Raw genomic sequence first — 17,879 nt, 5'->3', positions numbered from 1 at the left:
TCTCTCTGGCTATTGAGCGATGCTGAGCTTCATTTTTGGGTTACAATTGTGATAAGCTGATCTCTCCATCATAATTACCCCCTTGTGACTAATAGGTAATATCTGAGGGTGATACTTGGGCACTATGTGACTATTCATTTCTTTATCAGCCTTTTATCTGATGGTGTTAATACTTACTGACGATCCTCATCTAAGTTATTTAATTAGGAGTTGCAACATTGTTTTTGTAATTCTGCCATTTGTTCTACGTTTATTGGCTAAAGTTCTTCTGTAAAGGGGAGCGTTTCCTCAATAACTAGGGCTTTTTGGTTACCCTAAATGGTAGAAAAGCAGGAGACATGTTTACTTTTTTGCTTTAGTTACTAATAGTCACCTCCAGGCGTGGCAGATGAGTTTCGCATGTATTTTATCTTATTTATTTATTTTTTTGAGACAGAGTTTCACTTTGTCACCCATGCTGGAGTGCAGTGGTGTGGTTTTGGCTCCCTGCAACCTCCGCCCCTCCCAGGCTCAAGCAGTTCTCCCACCTCAACCACCCGAGTAGCTGGGACTACAGGAACGTGCTGCCACCACATCCAGCTAATTTTTGTATTTTTAGTAGAAACAGGGTCTCACAGGCTAGGCGCGGTGGCTCACACCTGTAATCCCAGCACTTTGGGAGGCCGAGGCAGGCGGATCACGAGGTCAAGAGATCGAGACCATCCTGGCTAATGGTGAAACCCCGTCTCTACTAAAACTATAAAAAATGAGCCAGGCGTGGTGGCGGGCACCTGTAGTCCCAGCTACTCGGGAGGCTGAGGCAGAAGAATGGTGTGAACCCTGGAGGCGGAGCTTGCAGTGAGCAGAGATGGCGCCACTGCACTCCAGCCTGGGCCACAGAGCGAGACTCTGTCTCAAGAAAAAAAGAAAAAAGATTAGCTAATACTTTATTGAGGGTTTTTTGTATATGTACTAATGAATGAAGTTTGCCTTTGATTTTCTTGTACTGTCCATGTTCATGTTTCATCATGGTTATGGTTTTAAAATAAATTGGTCAGTTTTTGTTTTTGCTATTTTGTAGAATAATTTATAAAAGATGCCTGTTTCTTAAAAACTCGATAGATTTCCATTGTAGAACTGCCTTGGATTATGACTTTTTTCTACAGAGAGTAGAGAGCAGGGGTTATTCATTTGGAGTGTGTGTGTGTGCGCGCGCACGTGCGCGCACGTGTGTGTGGCGGCGGGTGGGGGTGCAGTTTAGAGACAGGGTCTCAGTCTGTGGCCCAGACTGGAGTGCAGTGGTGTGATCTCAACTCACTGTGGCTTCAAACTCGTGGGCTCAAGTCCTTCTCCTGCCTAACCTCCTAAGTAGCTGGGACTACAGGCAGGTATCACCATGCCTGGCTAGTTTAAAAAAAAATTTTTGTAGAGATGGGGTCTTGCTATGTTACCCAGGCTGGTTTCAAACTCCTGGCCTCAAGTGATCCTCCTGCCTTGGCCTCCCTAACTGCTCAAGTTGTTTAAATAGTTATAGTCTCTTCAGATTTTCTATTTCTTCTTATATCTGTTTTTTCTCCCCAAAATAACAATAAACATTTATTATCTCTCATAGTTTCTGCTGGTCAAGAATTTGGTAGCAGCTTAGCTAGGTGGTTCTGGCTCAGGTTTTCTCATTGAGTCAAAGTCAATATTTCAATTAGAGCTTTAGTGATCTCAAGTCTTGACGGAGGCTTGAGAACTTGCTTTCATGGTGGTTCATTCACATGGCTGGCAAGTTGGTGTTGGTTGCTAGCGGGACAGCTGAGTTCCCATCCTTGTGGGCCACTCCACAGATCTACTGGAGTATCCTTGTAGCATGTTGGCTGGGTTCTCCCAGAGTGAACAGTCCAAGAGAAAAAGAGAGTTAGAAGAAAACTGTCCTTTTTATGACTCAGATTTGGAAGTCACAAAGCATCACCTTTGCCACATTCTGTCCATTAGAAGAGAAACACTAAGTCCAGCCCACATTCACAGAGAATTTACCCATAAATCAAAGTCACAAATTTTTGAGGGATTTTCTGAGAGATTTCAACATTTTAAAAAATTGTAGCCTTATAGGTGATGAAAGGCATTTTCATAGAGTTTTAAGCAGGGTAGTGTCTTAGATGGGTCATTAAACCAAACTACTGTAGAGACTAAAGACTGACTTGTTTAATCGTAGCTATAACCAGCTTTCAATTATCCTACTTTGTTTGTTTGTTTTTTTGAGACGGAGTCTTACTGTGTCACCCAGGCTGGAGTGCAGTGGCGCGATCTCGGCTCACCGCAAGCTCTGCCTCCCGGGTTCACACCATTCTCCTGCCTCAGCCTCCCAAGTAGCTGGGACTACAGGCGCCCGCCACCACGCCCGGCTAGTTTTTTGTATTTTTAGTAGAGATGGGGTTTCACTGTGTTAGCCAGGATGGTCTCGATCTCCTGACCTCGTGATCCGTGTACCTCGGCCTCCCAAAGTGCTGGGATTATAGGCGTGAGCCACCGTGCCTAGCCAATTATCCTAGTTTTATAGCTTCTCTTAGGTGACTCTGATTTTTGAGAGTTGACTCTGAGAAAAGTTGGTTAAGATAAAAAATATTTCTTGATAAACCATTTGTAGCCAATAACAAACTGATTTTATCTTAATCAATTAGAACTCAAAAAAAAGCTTTTTGCTGGGGGTAAATATTGTAGTATTAGTATTTTATTTTTATATTCATCTTGAATGGGCGTGTTTAGACTATAAACTTTAGAAGAGATCATTCCCTTGCTATTTTTCTTTTTTTTGGAGACCGAGTCTTGCTCTGTCTCCCAGGCTGGAGTACAATGGTACGATCTCCGCCTCCCAGGTTCAAGCGATTCCCCTGCCTCAGCCACCTGAGTAGCTGGGATTACAGGCATCTTCCACCAAGCCCAGCTAATTTTTGTATTTTGGGTAGAGACAGGGTTTCACCATGTTGGCCAAGCTAGTCTCAAACTCCTGACCTCAAATGATCTGCCCACCTGGTCCTCCCAAAGTGCTGGAATTACAGGCGTGAACCACTTCACCCAGCCCCTTGTTTCTTTATGCCAACTTTTTTTTGTTGTTTATGAGTGTAGACATGAGAGAGAAAGGGAGAAGGAAGAAAGATATCACTAAACCTCATACTGTTAGTTTAATGTTATTACTAAATTAAGCCATGGAGAGAGAATTTAGTAAGTAGCTACTTTTTAAAATAAAAATGTCCTTAGTGAACATGATTGGCTATAGAAGGTTTTGAAGAACATTTTATATGTGATTTAAACTTTAGTTGAATATTTGGATTAGTTGCAAGACAGTGGGGAAGGTAGCATATTTTATTTCCAGTCATTTTATAAATAGATTATTAATAAAATTTATTTTTTTGCAGAATATATTTTCTGGCATAATTTTCAACCAAGGTTTTTCTCAGTGGGGTGGAATAGTATCTTCCTTTTGATTAAATATTAGCTTATCTATTGTGAACTATTTAACTTCAGAGTTTTTAGCTGTCAGTAATTAAGAGTGGAGACTCAATTCTGGTGAGGATACAACATTGTAGGGAGCAGTAAATAAATATGCTTTGAAAAACAATTCAAATGTCATTGCTTTAATTTATTTAGCTTATGATATCGATTTGAACTTTTCAATAATGTGAAGGCATGTGAAACTGTGTTTATCAAAGCAGCTTGAGCTGATTAACAATCGAATTACGAGTTTCCTCAAATAGCTATAAACAGTGTTGACTATTCCTTCCCAGAAAAGGTTAACACTGTGTTTAGATGTAAGAGTTTAAGTTTCCAAGTTAGATCTACAGACATCTTTTCCTTTCTTTGAGGTTCTTATTTCTAAACGATTTTTCCCTTTCTTGTTGGCAGATTTACCATTATAATGGAATCTGTGAAGGGTTAAAGGCTTTCTGAAGATCTCATTACCTTTAGAAAATTAGGCTAAGTGCATGTCATAATCCTTAAAACATATGCCTACAAGTCCAGTACTTATTTATAATTTGGCCTGAAAAATACAGGATACGGATGAAGGCAATGGCTTTCAAACCTTTTTTGACAGTAAACCACAGTAAAAAATCTATTTTGTGTCATGACTCAGGATGGATACTTGTTCTTTTCAATATAGAATGTACTCCTTGAGTATTTATTAAATATTTTTAAATTATAGTAGTATAAAAACACTGGGTTTATTTTTAAAAAATCAATCTATTGTTTTCCTAAAGTGGATTTTTTTTTCCTACTAAAAAGAATTTGTTTAAAGAAAAAAGAGATACAGCTAATCAAACCTCTCATAACTTTTCTTTGCTGGTAGTTTTTTGTTTTTGTTTTTGTTTTTTTTAACAGAATCTCACTCTGTTGTTCAGGCTGGAGTACAGTGGCACAAACTACAGCTTCTGCCTCCAGGCTCAAGCAATCCTTTCACCTCAGCCTCCCGAGTAGCTTGAACTACAGGCTCACTCTATCATAGCCACCTAATTTTTTTTATTTTTGTAGAGATGGGGACTCACCATGTTGTGCAGGCTGGTATCAAACTCCTGGCTTTAAGCGATCCTCCTGCCTTGACCTTCCAAGATGCTGGGATTACAGGCATCAGTCACCATCCCTTCCTACTGGTAGATTCTTAATTACTTGGTAACTTGACTACTTTTGTTAGAGATTCTTGAGAGCAAGCAGAATATATTACTTATATTTTTACCCCTGGTACCAGCACAGGCTAGACACCTAAATTTTTGTTCCATTATTTCTAGGTCATATATGTCTTACCACCTGGTAAGGGCGAATTAAAGCCATTCTGCTTTAGGTCAACAACTAAATTGTATTTTAATTTAATTTAATTATTTTTTGAGACAGTGCCTCACTCTGTTACCCGGGCTGGAATACAGTGGTGCAGTTATGGCTCACTGCAGCCTTGACCTCCTGGGCTCAAGCAGTCCTCTCGCCTCAGCCTACTGAGTAGCTGGGACTACAGCCATGCACCACCATGCCCAGCTAATTTTTTGAGAGACAGAGTCTTGTTATGCTGGCCAGGCTTGTTTCGAATTTCTAGGATCAAGGAATCCTTTTGCCTCAGTCCCCCAAAGTGCTGAGATTATAGGCATGACACACCACACCCGGGCTAAAATTTTATTTTCACTTCTTTCTTTTTTTTTCTTTATTTTAATGTAATGCTCTGAATCACATTGAAAAGGAGAATAAAGGAAATGAAACACTTAAGAGAGATTAGTAGAGGATATTTAAACCTCATTATGAAGAGAAGGAGCAAGGGGAAGGGATAAATTAATATTTCAGAGAGTTAAGGTTTAAAGTAACATCTTTCAGAAGGTCAGAAAAAAAAGTAAGGTATGAAAAATAGTTATTTAAATTTTAATAATCCACGCTAAGAACACTTGCGTCCAGAAGGGGGCATTATTGTAACGTGGGCTATGTTTGAGTACTGAGTATCATTGATGAGCTTAGAAGAGACTTCACAACTTTGGGTTACATGCATCCCAAAATCTCACTCCTTGCATTTCACTGTCTTCTACCAACACTTCCAATCCCTACATTCACCTTACTTGGCTGTCTAGCTTTTCCAGGTCTTTCTTCCTGATAAAAACCCCTTCTTGCCAGAGGCTTTCTTCTACTTGAAAAATAATTCAGCTATGTGCTATCCTTTGCCCTTGAGACTTCTGTGTAGTTCTGAGTGGTTGACCCAGACTTAATGCTAATTCTAAATCTAGGTGCATTCCCAGGTCCTTTGTGGTCTAAAAATATTCTAGTTGTTTCTTCACAGGCCAAAAGCCAGCAGTGTTAATTTTATATCCTTGGAAGGCCAAGGTCTAAGCTGGCAGGAAAGGCTTTCTTGATTGGCTTTTTGTCCTGGAGCGTTAAGGAGGTACAGAGGTACAGTCTTTTCCACATTACTTACATGATCAGTGACTGCCATGGTTTAGCTTTTTTTTTTTTCTTCTGCAGTGGTTGTCAAAGAAAACAGGTATCTGTGCTTGAAACTTCTAAGAAGATGAAATTCATTAACATACTCACCTGTGTTTATATTAATTCCTTTATTTTATACCATTTAAAGCCTGTTTTAGGCTGTTTTATATACAGAACTGTGGAGTAAAGGTAATCTGATTGAATCACTGTTCTTACTAAGCAGATCATATCTCATATACTTGGCAAAAATTATTAATGGTTTATGTTATTTTCAAAGCTGATTAGACTTAAAAACCGTCCTTAAAAATGAGTTCCAGAAGCGAGTCTTTTCTTACGTTTGAGAACCTATGAGTTGATTAGTGTTTCTGTTTTGTTTTTGCCTCCCGAATGCATGCATTCATTTGTTCTCAGGGGTTTATTGAAGTCTGGGAATATAGTGGTATTTGCCTTATTGTGTAATTATAGTATTCTTTGATTTTTCTAGACTAGTTGGGTTAAAATGTAGCAGTCACCAAATAACACTATCATTCCCGTTTTTAAAAATTAATTTTCCTCGTTTTGTAATGATAGTAATTTCTTTCTAGGATTGTCCCTTCTGTGGTATACATTATTTATTATTGCAAGATGTAGCTGTGGCTCAGATAATAGCTAAGAGTCCTTTATAGAGCCTTTTCCATCATTTGGCTTGAAACTATCTTTTGGTAAAAGAAGATAGTTCTGGAATGGAGATATTTATATAATTACAAATTTGAAGTCACTGATTTATTTTGCCTTTGTTTGGCTAAGAAACTGTGATAATATGGTAGCATCACTCTTTGGATTTATTTTTTATTTCTGAAACTTTTATTTCAGAACTGGCTATGTTAATGTATCTATTTATGTCTGTATAATTAGTATTTAGCCTGTTTCTGTAAAGAATTTTGATTAACATTTTTAAAAAATGTAGTCTTTAACCAAGTGAAATACTGTTGAACTTGTTCAGTGGAGTCATTGGTACTTGAAATCATCAGAAAGGGGGAAAAGCATGTTAAACTGAAAAAGAATTCTCTAGTTCATCACAAATAGATTGATGGGAATTTTAGTAATTTTCCTTCAACCCCTCTGATATGTACACTTCGAAAAATTGTTTTTCTGAGTATGAAATTAAGTATGTAATTTAAAGCGTACAAAATTTCTTCTTTAAAAATCTTGAAAACGTTGTGGTGCCTCACTATAATTTAATAAACATTTATTTGTGTTTACAGCACGGTAGGCAAACAACTGTTAAGTATTACTCTATTCCTATATCAGTTGGGACTTAGACTAGGGAAAGCCTCACAGTGAAAGATGGACAAAAAGATGAGGAAATGTAACCTAAGATAAATTAAGGGACATTAATATTCTTCTACTTTAGATAAAAATCATTTTTAGCTACTTCGAATTATACATATAGCACCTAGCACAGTGTCATCTACATGTAAACTATAGGAAACTATCTGGTCTTATAGTTTTTTTTCTGACAGATTTAATCACAATATTAGAAACATTATGTTTTTATAGTCCTTTGAAATTTAAGCAGTTAGTCACTGTATCTTAGGAAAGAAATATTCTAGTTGTGATTTTTTTCTTCCAATCTTATTGGTGTCAATTAGAATTTGCCATTGAAAAAATAAGGATGATCAGTTTTATACCTATGTTTAAGATGCAAGTCATCATAATATATTATACATTTCGTTACATTACCAAACCCACTGTTTTTACTGCAGCGTGTATAAACATTTAGACCTAATTTTAAGGTTCAATGGATGTGACTATCCTAAAAAACACAGACTTTTAATTAAATACTTATTTCTTTAGTTCCTCTATAACTAGGAACTTGCCTTCTTTTCAGTAGACTATTAAAAGAAGGGCTTTCAGCTCAACATAAACTGTATTAGTCACTTAATATCATACACTGAAAAATTATTTTGAAAAGATACTTGGGATTGGGGACATTTATGGTAATATTTAACCAGAAGATGGCAGTGATGATCCTCCTATACTCCCTGCAACGGTAATCAAAAAGTTTTACAAATGTCATAGCATGAAATGTGCACGTTCAGCTGTTGTTATATAATGTTAAAAGTTGAGGATCTAGGGGAAAGCACTTGCTGTTTATTTTATATACTATGAAAAATGTGTATTTTTCTATAAGAAGGGATTAAGAATATTTTGGGTGTCTGTATCTTTGTCTGTACACTTCAGTTTTTTCTGAATACTGGGGTAAGGAAGTTCCCATAAGTCTTGCCTTGTTTATTTGCATGTGTCACTTTATGTTATGCATAATGTCTAGAAGGCATGCTGTTTTATGGCCTGTTTGCATTTTTCACCCAAATTGCTGGAAACTAATGAACGTTTTAAAGGAGCCATTCCTTTAGCTGCAGTCGTTTCTCTAAACTGACATCTTTTTGGGGGGTTTGGGGGGACTGAAATCATTTTAAACATTACTTTTTGAAGGAAAAAATTATTAGACAAAAGTTAATATTTTAAAATAAATCTTGAGAAACCAGAGATTAAATAACTTAATGAAACATATTTCAGAGTTGAATTTTGGCAGCAATTGTAAATAATATTTATAATCTGGTGATATTAAAAGTGAAAAGTTATAAAGGGGAGAAGGAATGCTCTCCTTTGAAAATTAGTGGCCACATTTGGTGGTGGATGAGATGAAGATGCATCCTTCCATAATCTTGCCTTTTAAAAAAAATTATAAAGCTCAGATGCATTTTGCCAGAAAAATTGCATGAATCTTCAGCATGCATTGTTAACTTTTTGTCTTTTCCCCTTTCTTTCTGCTGTTCATTTTCATTCATATATTTTTGATTTTTGGTTTGCCATTGTTTTTTTCTTTTTTGTTAATTACTTCATGTTAAATTATTTTTGAAACGTCATAAGCTGAGCAACCTCTCCGTGTAGTAACAGCGGATACCTGTCTATTTCACTATTTAGTCCCTCCTCCTATGTCTCCATCCTCCAAATCTGTGAGCACTCCAAGTGAAGCTGGAAGCCAAGACTCTGGAGATGGCGCCGTGGGATCTAGGTACAGTAATTTTCCTTTTAATATTTTAATGATAGAATGCATTCAGTGCCCAAATACTGTTGATACTTTAAAGGTCCTCTAAATAGTTGTGTCAAGTTAGTCCTAACATTTAAAAATCTAAAATGGTATAGAAATTCTCTGTTGGACATTGGGAGAAAAAAACTTTTTTTTGTTAATAATATTTTGACCGTCACATTTAATTAGTACTAGTCAACCGGTTTTATGCTAATTATTTTATATTAAAAATAGTGATATTAATGGATTTAGATTTTTCTGTTTAAACAAACTTTTTGTTGGTTATCATGTGAATGTTTTGGGTGTAAATAGTGTAAAACCTCTCTCTTGTGCTTGATTCCCCATTCAGTAATTGAAAATGTAAACAATTCTGTTAAACAGCTCAATTCTGTTCTATTAAGTCATTAGTTCTACTAATTAAGACAGTGAATAATAATGCATAAAATGTCAAGAGTAAGGAGTAACTGCTAAGGACGACATTAAGAATGTTTACTGTCAAGTATTCCTGAACTTGCATCTTCCTTGTAAAATTACATTTCGTGTTTGTTTTAGGATCCCGCATACATGTTGGGTCTTGCTTTTCAAAAGTTCAGTAAGATTTCAGCTTTCTTTCAAAGATCATATTGGGAAAAGTATCACTACTTATTCCTCTTTGTCACACGCATACACACACAAAATAGTATTTAATAGTATCATACTTTTTGACTTCTGAAATGAAATTAAACATAGGTAGTCAAAATCCACAGCTGATTAAGAATGCTTATTTTGGGCCAGGAAGTTGCATGTCCTCACCAAGAAAATCTCTAACACACCTTTTAATAAGACATAAACTGTTAGAAGTTTTATCCTTTTTTTGTCTAGTCCCTCTAGTTGAAGTTGCAAACCAGTAATAAATATCTAAAAGACAGGGCAAGAAAAAAGAAGCAAGTGACTAGATGATCTGTAAACTCAATACTTCAATCAGCTCTTGAATAATCAGGTTATCATTAATGATTAAAAGGCACATAAAGCTTGCCAGCTTGAATTTGAGAAGTGCTTTCCAAATAGAACCAAAATTGCATATCTAAGCTATGCTCTCTTTGGAGGTAAATGACATAACTCTTTCATTTAAGAAAAATCAAAATTTTCTTTTTAGAAATAATGTTATTAGCTTATAGTATGTGTTACAGAATAAGGACAATTTGTCTAATGTAAATTCACTTTTATAGGTTAATTTTTTTTTCGTATTTTGTGCTTCTGTATTTTTATACAAATATGTCATTTTTCCTTTATTTATTTATTTATTTTTTTGCAGACAGGGTCTCTGTCACCCAGGCTGGAGGGCAGTGGCACAGTCTTGGCGCACTGCAACCTCTGCCTCCTGGGCTCAAATGATCCTCCCACATCAGCCTCCCGAGTAGCTGGGACTACAGGCACATGCCACCATGCCTGGCTAATTTTTGTGTTTTTTGCAGAGACAGGATTTTGCCATGTTGCCCAGGCTGGACTCGAATTCCCAGACTCAAGTGATCCACCCACCTTGGCCTCCCAAAGTGCTGGGGTTATCGGCATGAGCCACTGCACCCAGCCACTGTTCCTTTAGATAATTAATAATCAACTGGCATTTTTAAGTGAAGGGTTTTTTTCCCCCTTCTACAACATTACCATAGTAAAAATATTTCCCAATATAAAAAATTACTATATTTATTAAATGTCTTTATTTGATATTATACATTATTTTATGTAGATACTATACTGTGTACATTATGACTCATTGTTCCTGATTTTGAATAGTAGATTATTTTAATTCGGTGTCGGCAAGGTTGCTTTCAAAAGTACTTTGACACCTACTTAAGTTTTTTAAATTAATGTGAATTAAAACATGTCCCCATGAGTTTTATGGACAAGCCAGAGATTATTAGAGACCTTTTAGAATATTGTAAATTAATAGAGGGAGTAATGCTGGTAAGAAAAATATTTATTTGTCTATAGAACAAATATTAAGTTACCAACTTTATTAAATACTATGGCTTACCACAAAGATAAAACATTGATGGTCCTTGCTTTCATAGAATTTACATTGTAGTGATTACATCATGAATTTAAAGATACTGTTGGCTTTATTGAAAAGCCATAAGGGTAGTATGCTAACCTATGTTTAGTGTGAAGCGTAGTTTTTTTTTAAATAAATTGTAAAACACAAAAACAAATAGTTAATATTTTTTAAAGTATTTATTCTTGTTAGATAATGAATACAAAATTCGTTTCTTGTGAGTTTAACAGAGAGAAAAATCCTCTTTTTGAGTGAGGTGACCTTACATTTTCTTTTTTTTCTTTGAGATGACATTTCCTTCTTGTTACCCAGGCTGGAGTGCAGTGGCACGATCTTGGCTCACTGCAACCTCCACCTCCCGGGTTCAAGCGATTCTCCTGTCTCAGCCTCCCAAGTAACTGGCATTACAGGCATGCACCACCGCGCCCAACTAATTTTGTATTTTTAGTAAAGATAGGGTTTCGCTCTGTTGGCCAGGCTGGTCTTCAACTCCTGACCTCAGGTGATCCACCCGTCTCAGCCTCTCAAAGTGCTGGGGTTGCAGGCTTGAGCCACCGTACCCAGCCACATCTTTTTAACCTTAATATGTACATTGTCTCCTTTGAGAGCACAGACTCACTTGGAAACATTAATTTTCAAGAGGGCTAAGTATATTCTTTTTTATGTATACACACACACGCACACACGATAATAGAAAGTGATGAATTCTACTGAATCATATCCAGCTTTCATAGAGGCAGTTATAATTGTGATGGTGATATTGGCAGTGAAATAATGCATTTCTAAATATGTGACATTTAAAAAGAGTGCCCAGGTCTGAGAATGAAACCTAAGGAACTCATATTGAGCAAACACAATGTTAATGTAAGAATAAAGACAGTTAGAAGAAATATAATAGGAAAATGCATGAAGAAATGTGAGATATGTGTATGCACCTGTACATGTAGTTTCAGTTGGCCAAGATGGTCTAAGATTAGTACACTCAGGGAGTAGGAATAGATAAGACATTATAAAATATGCTATTTAAACATGTTTGAATCACTCTGAGTGCCAAGAATTTCTGTTGGGACTGGTGGTAATTTATGAATAAATATAAAAGGCCATGCGAAATGATCTCTCTCTAACTTTGCAGATTAGGAAGCTGCATTACATTTGTTATCTCAGAAATTTAGGAACAATTATTCAGTGGGGTAATCCAGGCCTCTTGTTCCTTTTTTTCTTTTTTTTTTTTTTTTTTTTTTTTGAGTTGGAGTCTTGCTCTGTTGTCCAGGCTAGGGTGCAATGGCGTGATCTCGGCTCACTTCAATCTCTGCCTTCTGGGTTCAAGCGATTCTCCTGCCTCAGTCTCCCCAGTAGCTGGAATTACAGGTGTGTGTCACCATACCACACCAGCTACTTTCTGATTTTTAGTAGAGATCAGGTTTCACCATGTTGGCCAGGCTGGTCTCGAACTCCTGACCTCAAGTGATCTGCCCACCTCGGCCTCCCAAAGTGCCAGGATTACCAGTGTGAGCCACCGCGCCTGGCCCATTTTTCCGTTTTTGATCAGTTTACTTCTCAAGCTTTGTACTTGCAATTGTACTCTATATGCCTGAAGATGCCCCTAATAAATGTAATCATGTACATGTATGTCCAGTGCGTTTTCAGTACTGGCTGTATTTTGAGGTACAGTCTTACTTGATTTTAGACTAAAATGACATCCTCAACAAGGAATTTTATGTCATTGGTAACAGAGCTCTTACTTACATAATGTAAAGGCTGTTGACAGAACATTCCTTGGAGACCATCTCATAGAACTTTCGATTTAACAAAGCCTAAGCTTGTTGCTATTCATTGCTTAGTACAAAGTAGATCTTCACTGTGGCTGCTTCTTACATTGCATACACATAACCTTGTTTAAATTCCAAGATCTTTCTTTATATTTTTTAAAATGAAGGATTTCTCTAGATTCATTATTATTTTTCTTGATAAATTATACAGGCAGGTAGAGAAACCATTTGTTGTATTAAAACATTGCAGCAACTAAAACTAGTTGTACATTATAATGTCTTACGTAAGTGAAAAATATATTTGACAAAAATGGTAATACTAAATGTATTGTGCTTAACTTTTTTTAGTGGGGACTGTGAACATTATACAGTATCGTACATAATTATATATTGCTAACCTATATAAATGTCAGTATGATAAAGTACCTTTTGTTCTATTAGTAACTAAGTTTGGCTTAAGTGGAAAAGATGCTCTGTAAGTTACTTAGCCAGCAGGCGATGCTAAAACTTATCACTGAATATTTAGGATTGATATTTGAACATAAAATATTTTTCCAGGGAAAAATCTATTTTTTCCTAGAGACAGAAATCTTTAGTTGTTTTCTTTAAGCAGATGATATGTAAGCCCAAGGCAGTGCTTAACCCATTGATTATAGAAGGGTCACATTTTGGAAACTTTAGCTATTTTGTATCCCAGTGGGATAGTCTTTGGTTTTATTACCAAAAGGCTTATGTGTTGACTCATTTCCTTTACCAGTATGACAATTTCCTGCACACATTTAATGCTTTGGGGAAGATTAAAATGTTAAAGAGGTCTAAATGTGTTTGTTTTCATTGGGAATCTTAAAATTTCAACCATTTTATAGCCTAGCTTGTTATCCATAAATAATTACTTGGGTTGTGTGACTTTAGTTGTTCTAAAGCAGATCTATTATTATACAATATTAGTTTCCCATAATCTGCACATAATGTCTTTTAACTATTCTGGGTTGTATGCTTGTATCTTTAACAATAGGAAGCCTGTTGCATGCACTAGATGGCTGAGTGACCTGGTGGATTTTTTGTTTTGTTTTTTGATTTTTTTTTCCAATACTAACCAGAACATGTGTTTTTAAATTGTGAATAGTACTTTAGCTTTAGCTATTCATAGAATGTATTTGCTTGACTAACTTATGGCCTTTTTTGCTAATGCTTCATGGTTGTCCTACAACCATTTAGGACGCTGCATTGGGATACAGATCCATCAGTTCTTCAGCTTCACTCAGATTCCGATTTGGGGTATTGAATAGATTTTTTACCTTACCTGTTTTATAATGAATTTGATTCTTTGTGAAACTGTCCTAATTTTATTTTGCTTAAGTTTATAATATTATATCATGTAGTAAGAACAAGAGTTACATTTTACTGTGACACCTCATTTATCCAGTATCTTTAGTGAAAGGATATTCTATGTGATGTTCTAGGTACCCTAAGTCCATTTAAGTGTCCAAACTTTTAAAATTATTTCTATATTTTTAATACAAGTTTTCCAGGATGTATTGAAAAACTTCTCAGACTTTTTCTAATATTCTACATGTAATTGAACCTTTTCAGGGTTACTTGATATGAATGTTAATTTATTTTTCTGTATTAAAATTCACTGATGATTTCTAAGGTTTTGAGAGTAACGGAGATACTGGTCCTTACACTGTTCATTCATTCATTACTATTTATTCATGAATCTAGAATAAAACTATTCATGAATCTAGAATAAATGAGTGAATGAATGGATGAATAGATTATTCATAGAATGTATGGATGAATATTCTTAATATAATTGTCATTGAGCCCCTATGTTAAATAAATAGATTTCTTTTCTTTCTTCCTTTTATATTTGTTTTTTTTTTTTTTTTGCATATTTTCTTAGCGAAACATTAGAAAACTGATGCTTTATAGTTTCTGTGTTTATGTCTTTGTTTTTTAGAGTTTTAAAACTTGTTCTTTTAGAAGTTAATGCTGTAAGCTGTATGTATGGTTTTTTAAAATTTTGTTGACATAGAGATAAGATTATTCATCCATTCATTCATTCAATTATTTATTCTAGATTCTAATGCAAATTATAAATGTTTGCTGCTGCCATTTTGCCTGACTCAGATAGCCCTTTTCCCCTGATAATTTACAGCTTCTAAAACATATGAATATACCTTTTGAAATTGTGTCTAAAGTAAGGTAAATAAGCCTTGATTTGAGGCATATAAGAAAAATATGAGTTTCTTGTACATGAACTGGAAGCCCTCTGTATTGGCCACACTGAGGCTTCCCCCCTGCCTCCCATTGCTTCCTTATTTTCAGTAAAAGTAGCTTTTGGATAAGTGAGGTATTACTTCCCTACCCACCTCCTCCTATAAAATCTTGGAATATTTTGTTTGTTTAATATTATGGTTTTTGTCTGTTAGACTCTGTATGCATTCAAGTTGGTAATTTGTTCCTAATATTGTAGGCTTGACAATATTTTTCCAGCTATGTGAGTGATTTACTTTTTATATAATTTGCATCTTAAAAATCAGAATATAAAGTGTCTTCAAATTTTATTCTTAGACTTCTAGATTACTTCAGGTTACTTAAATTGTCCACTTAATTCTTTGACTATACTTTTTTTCCCTTTCTTTTTTATTTCTAAACTAGAAAAGACATTAAAAAATTGTTACGGCCCACATTTTGGAACATTAATTTTTTAAATGTACTAATTTTATTATACTTTATACTTTATAATACTTTATTATGCTTTATTAGATTGTATAGGGCTTGGATTTAGTTACTAAACAGAATGAAAAGAATATTTACATAAGAAAAAAGTTAGATTACCAGTGATAGCCTGCCTTATATTCTGAAAGTTGCAGCAGTGTCTTTATTGTGTATCCTTTTAAGGCGGCTTCATCACTGAGAACCTTTTTGGGAGTTTGGAAGCGTACTTTATTTGGTTTCAAATTTAAACATCTAATAAAACCAATAAAAGATCTTCCAGATAGCTAATAAAATATATTTTTCTTTTGGTTCATTTTCCTCAGCCACAGCTCTCTTTCATTGTCAAAAAAGAATGTGTTCCCTGTATTTAACTTAAACAGAAGTGACTTTAGTAGATTTATGATATTCAAAAGATCTGTTGCTTTAGTCTAAGTAGAATATCTGGACCTTAGTTTGTCCATATATGAATCAAGGACAGTATTGATCATGCAGAGATTAGAGATTTAAAAGTTTTAAATATTTCATTTTAAAGTCCAAATTGATAATGTAATTCTCAATTCTGCCAAATATAAGTAGAAAAACAGCTTTCAGTAGAAACCTGTTTTTCAGTCGTAAAGCTGAATTCTCCTAGTGGCGAGATCAACTAAATGTGGTCTGAGTGATATCCATGTCTGATTCTGTAAAAAAACCCAGAAAGTACCATATCCCAGCTGAAACCAGTTCTTATAACAACCTTATTCAGTGGTCCACTCTGAAGTTCCTATTCTCTTACTGCATTATTGCCCACACATTTGTTCTAAATAATGAAATTACTTGCCCTTTTAAAATGAAAAATAAAAACACTGAATGATTCAGAAATATCTTTTGCTTTTGCTACCTTCTCATTCTTTTGCTAAAATAAAGCCAATTGTTAATCTAAAATTTCTTGAATAAAATGGATTGAAATTACAATGTTGGGTGCAAATGACTGTTTAATTCTTAATTTTTGAAAATAACATGGTTTGATGTAGTTAAAATGTATTGTTTGTTTTTACTTAATTTAGACGAGGACCTATTAAACTTGGAATGGCTAAAATCACTCAAGTCGACTTTCCTCCTCGAGAAATTGTCACATATACAAAGGAAACTCAGACTCCAGTTATGGCTCAACCCAAAGAAGGTGAGTATCTATCCTTAGTATAATTGTCATTGAGCACCTATGTTAAATACATAGATTCTTTTTTTCTTCGTTTGATTTTTGTTTTATTTGTTTTTTGCTTTTGTATTTTGGCATATTTTCTTAGGGAAACATGAGAAAACTAATGCTTTACAGTTTCTGTATTTATGTCTTCATTTTTTGGAGTTTTAAAACTTACTAGAAGTTAATGTTGTAAGCTGTATGTATGGTTTCTTAATTTTGTTGACATAAATTTAAGTCTTTCAGCCCTTATTTTGTCATTAATATATACTGCCTTTAGAAGCCAAAAAGCTTAAGAATTGCTTTAATTATAAATAATTATAATTATAATAATTATAATTAATATTTCTGTCATTGAGCATAATTCTTCCCCAAAAGAGAGTGGGTCCCATAGTAAACAAAGTCATGTAAATTATTTCTGAATAGCACACTGTACCCTGATGTTATTCATACTAATGAACAAATCTAGACTTAATTCTTAAACTTTCTCTTTTATGGTGTAGTGGCTCTATTGTGTTGATTAGTTAGTAGCCTGTAATTTGTGTATAATATGGGGAAGTATGCACAGACCTATTGAATGTGGAGACCCTTTGGTTCTTAAACCAGAAAGCATTGCAAATAGCTAATGATTCCAGCATAAAGTACTATGATCTCATTTCCCAGTAAGGCTAATGAATTTATATCATACAAAAAAAAAAAAAGATTTATGTGAGATCCCTAATACACTTCACAGTATCTTATCTGAAGCTTTTGGGGCCACATATGTATTAGAATTCCGAATTTTTCAGATTATATAAAAGTAATAAAACATGTATATCATATGTTAACACTCCAGTAGTATTTTGGGCATTAATATTTTGGCAGCAAAGCATGTGAACATACTGAGTGAGAGAAGTAATGATTATAAATAGCTTTACCTCTGGTCATGTCAGAGTTTACCATGAAATGAGTTATGGATTTTAGAGCTGTTAACAATTTTGGAATAGAAGTTTTATCAAATGTTTGAATTAATGTATTTTTAAATTTTTAATTAAATTACCATGTTTCTCCATTAAGGAAAAACAAAAGTTATATTCATTGCAGAAAGTCAGAAAATACAGGTAAGCAGAAGCGAGGAGAAATCCTTGAAATCCCTGTCTAGTGCCAAAGAAAATCTTTAAAATTTCATATTTGCATATACCTAAAAAAAAA

At 34.8% G+C, this 17,879-nt stretch overlaps 1 protein-coding gene across 9 annotated transcripts in view; it reads left to right on the top strand.

The window, feature by feature from the left end:
* The window catches only part of DYNC1I2 (dynein cytoplasmic 1 intermediate chain 2), a 176,991-nt gene that overhangs the window by 127,741 nt on the left and 31,371 nt on the right, over positions 1-17,879 (top strand). For 3 of the 9 annotated variants that reach the window (XM_050751335.1, XM_050751337.1, XM_050751336.1), the window contains 4 exons: positions 8,137-8,154; positions 8,881-8,971; positions 14,006-14,065; positions 16,555-16,670. In XM_050751335.1, the coding sequence (XP_050607292.1) occupies positions 8,137-8,154; positions 8,881-8,971; positions 14,006-14,065; positions 16,555-16,670 (285 nt within the window). Of the gene's footprint in view, positions 1-8,136; positions 8,155-8,826; positions 8,972-14,005; positions 14,066-16,554; positions 16,671-17,879 lie in introns of all 9 variants that reach the window. The other 6 variants (XM_050751342.1, XM_050751341.1, XM_050751339.1 and 3 more) reach the window with 4 other exon arrangements.

This window comes from Macaca thibetana, chromosome 12, assembly GCF_024542745.1.
Source record: "Macaca thibetana thibetana isolate TM-01 chromosome 12, ASM2454274v1, whole genome shotgun sequence".
NCBI classification, from domain to species: domain Eukaryota; kingdom Metazoa; phylum Chordata; class Mammalia; order Primates; family Cercopithecidae; genus Macaca; species Macaca thibetana.
Note: the sequence above shows the minus strand (reverse complement) of the source record. Positions and strands in the feature narration are given on the sequence as shown.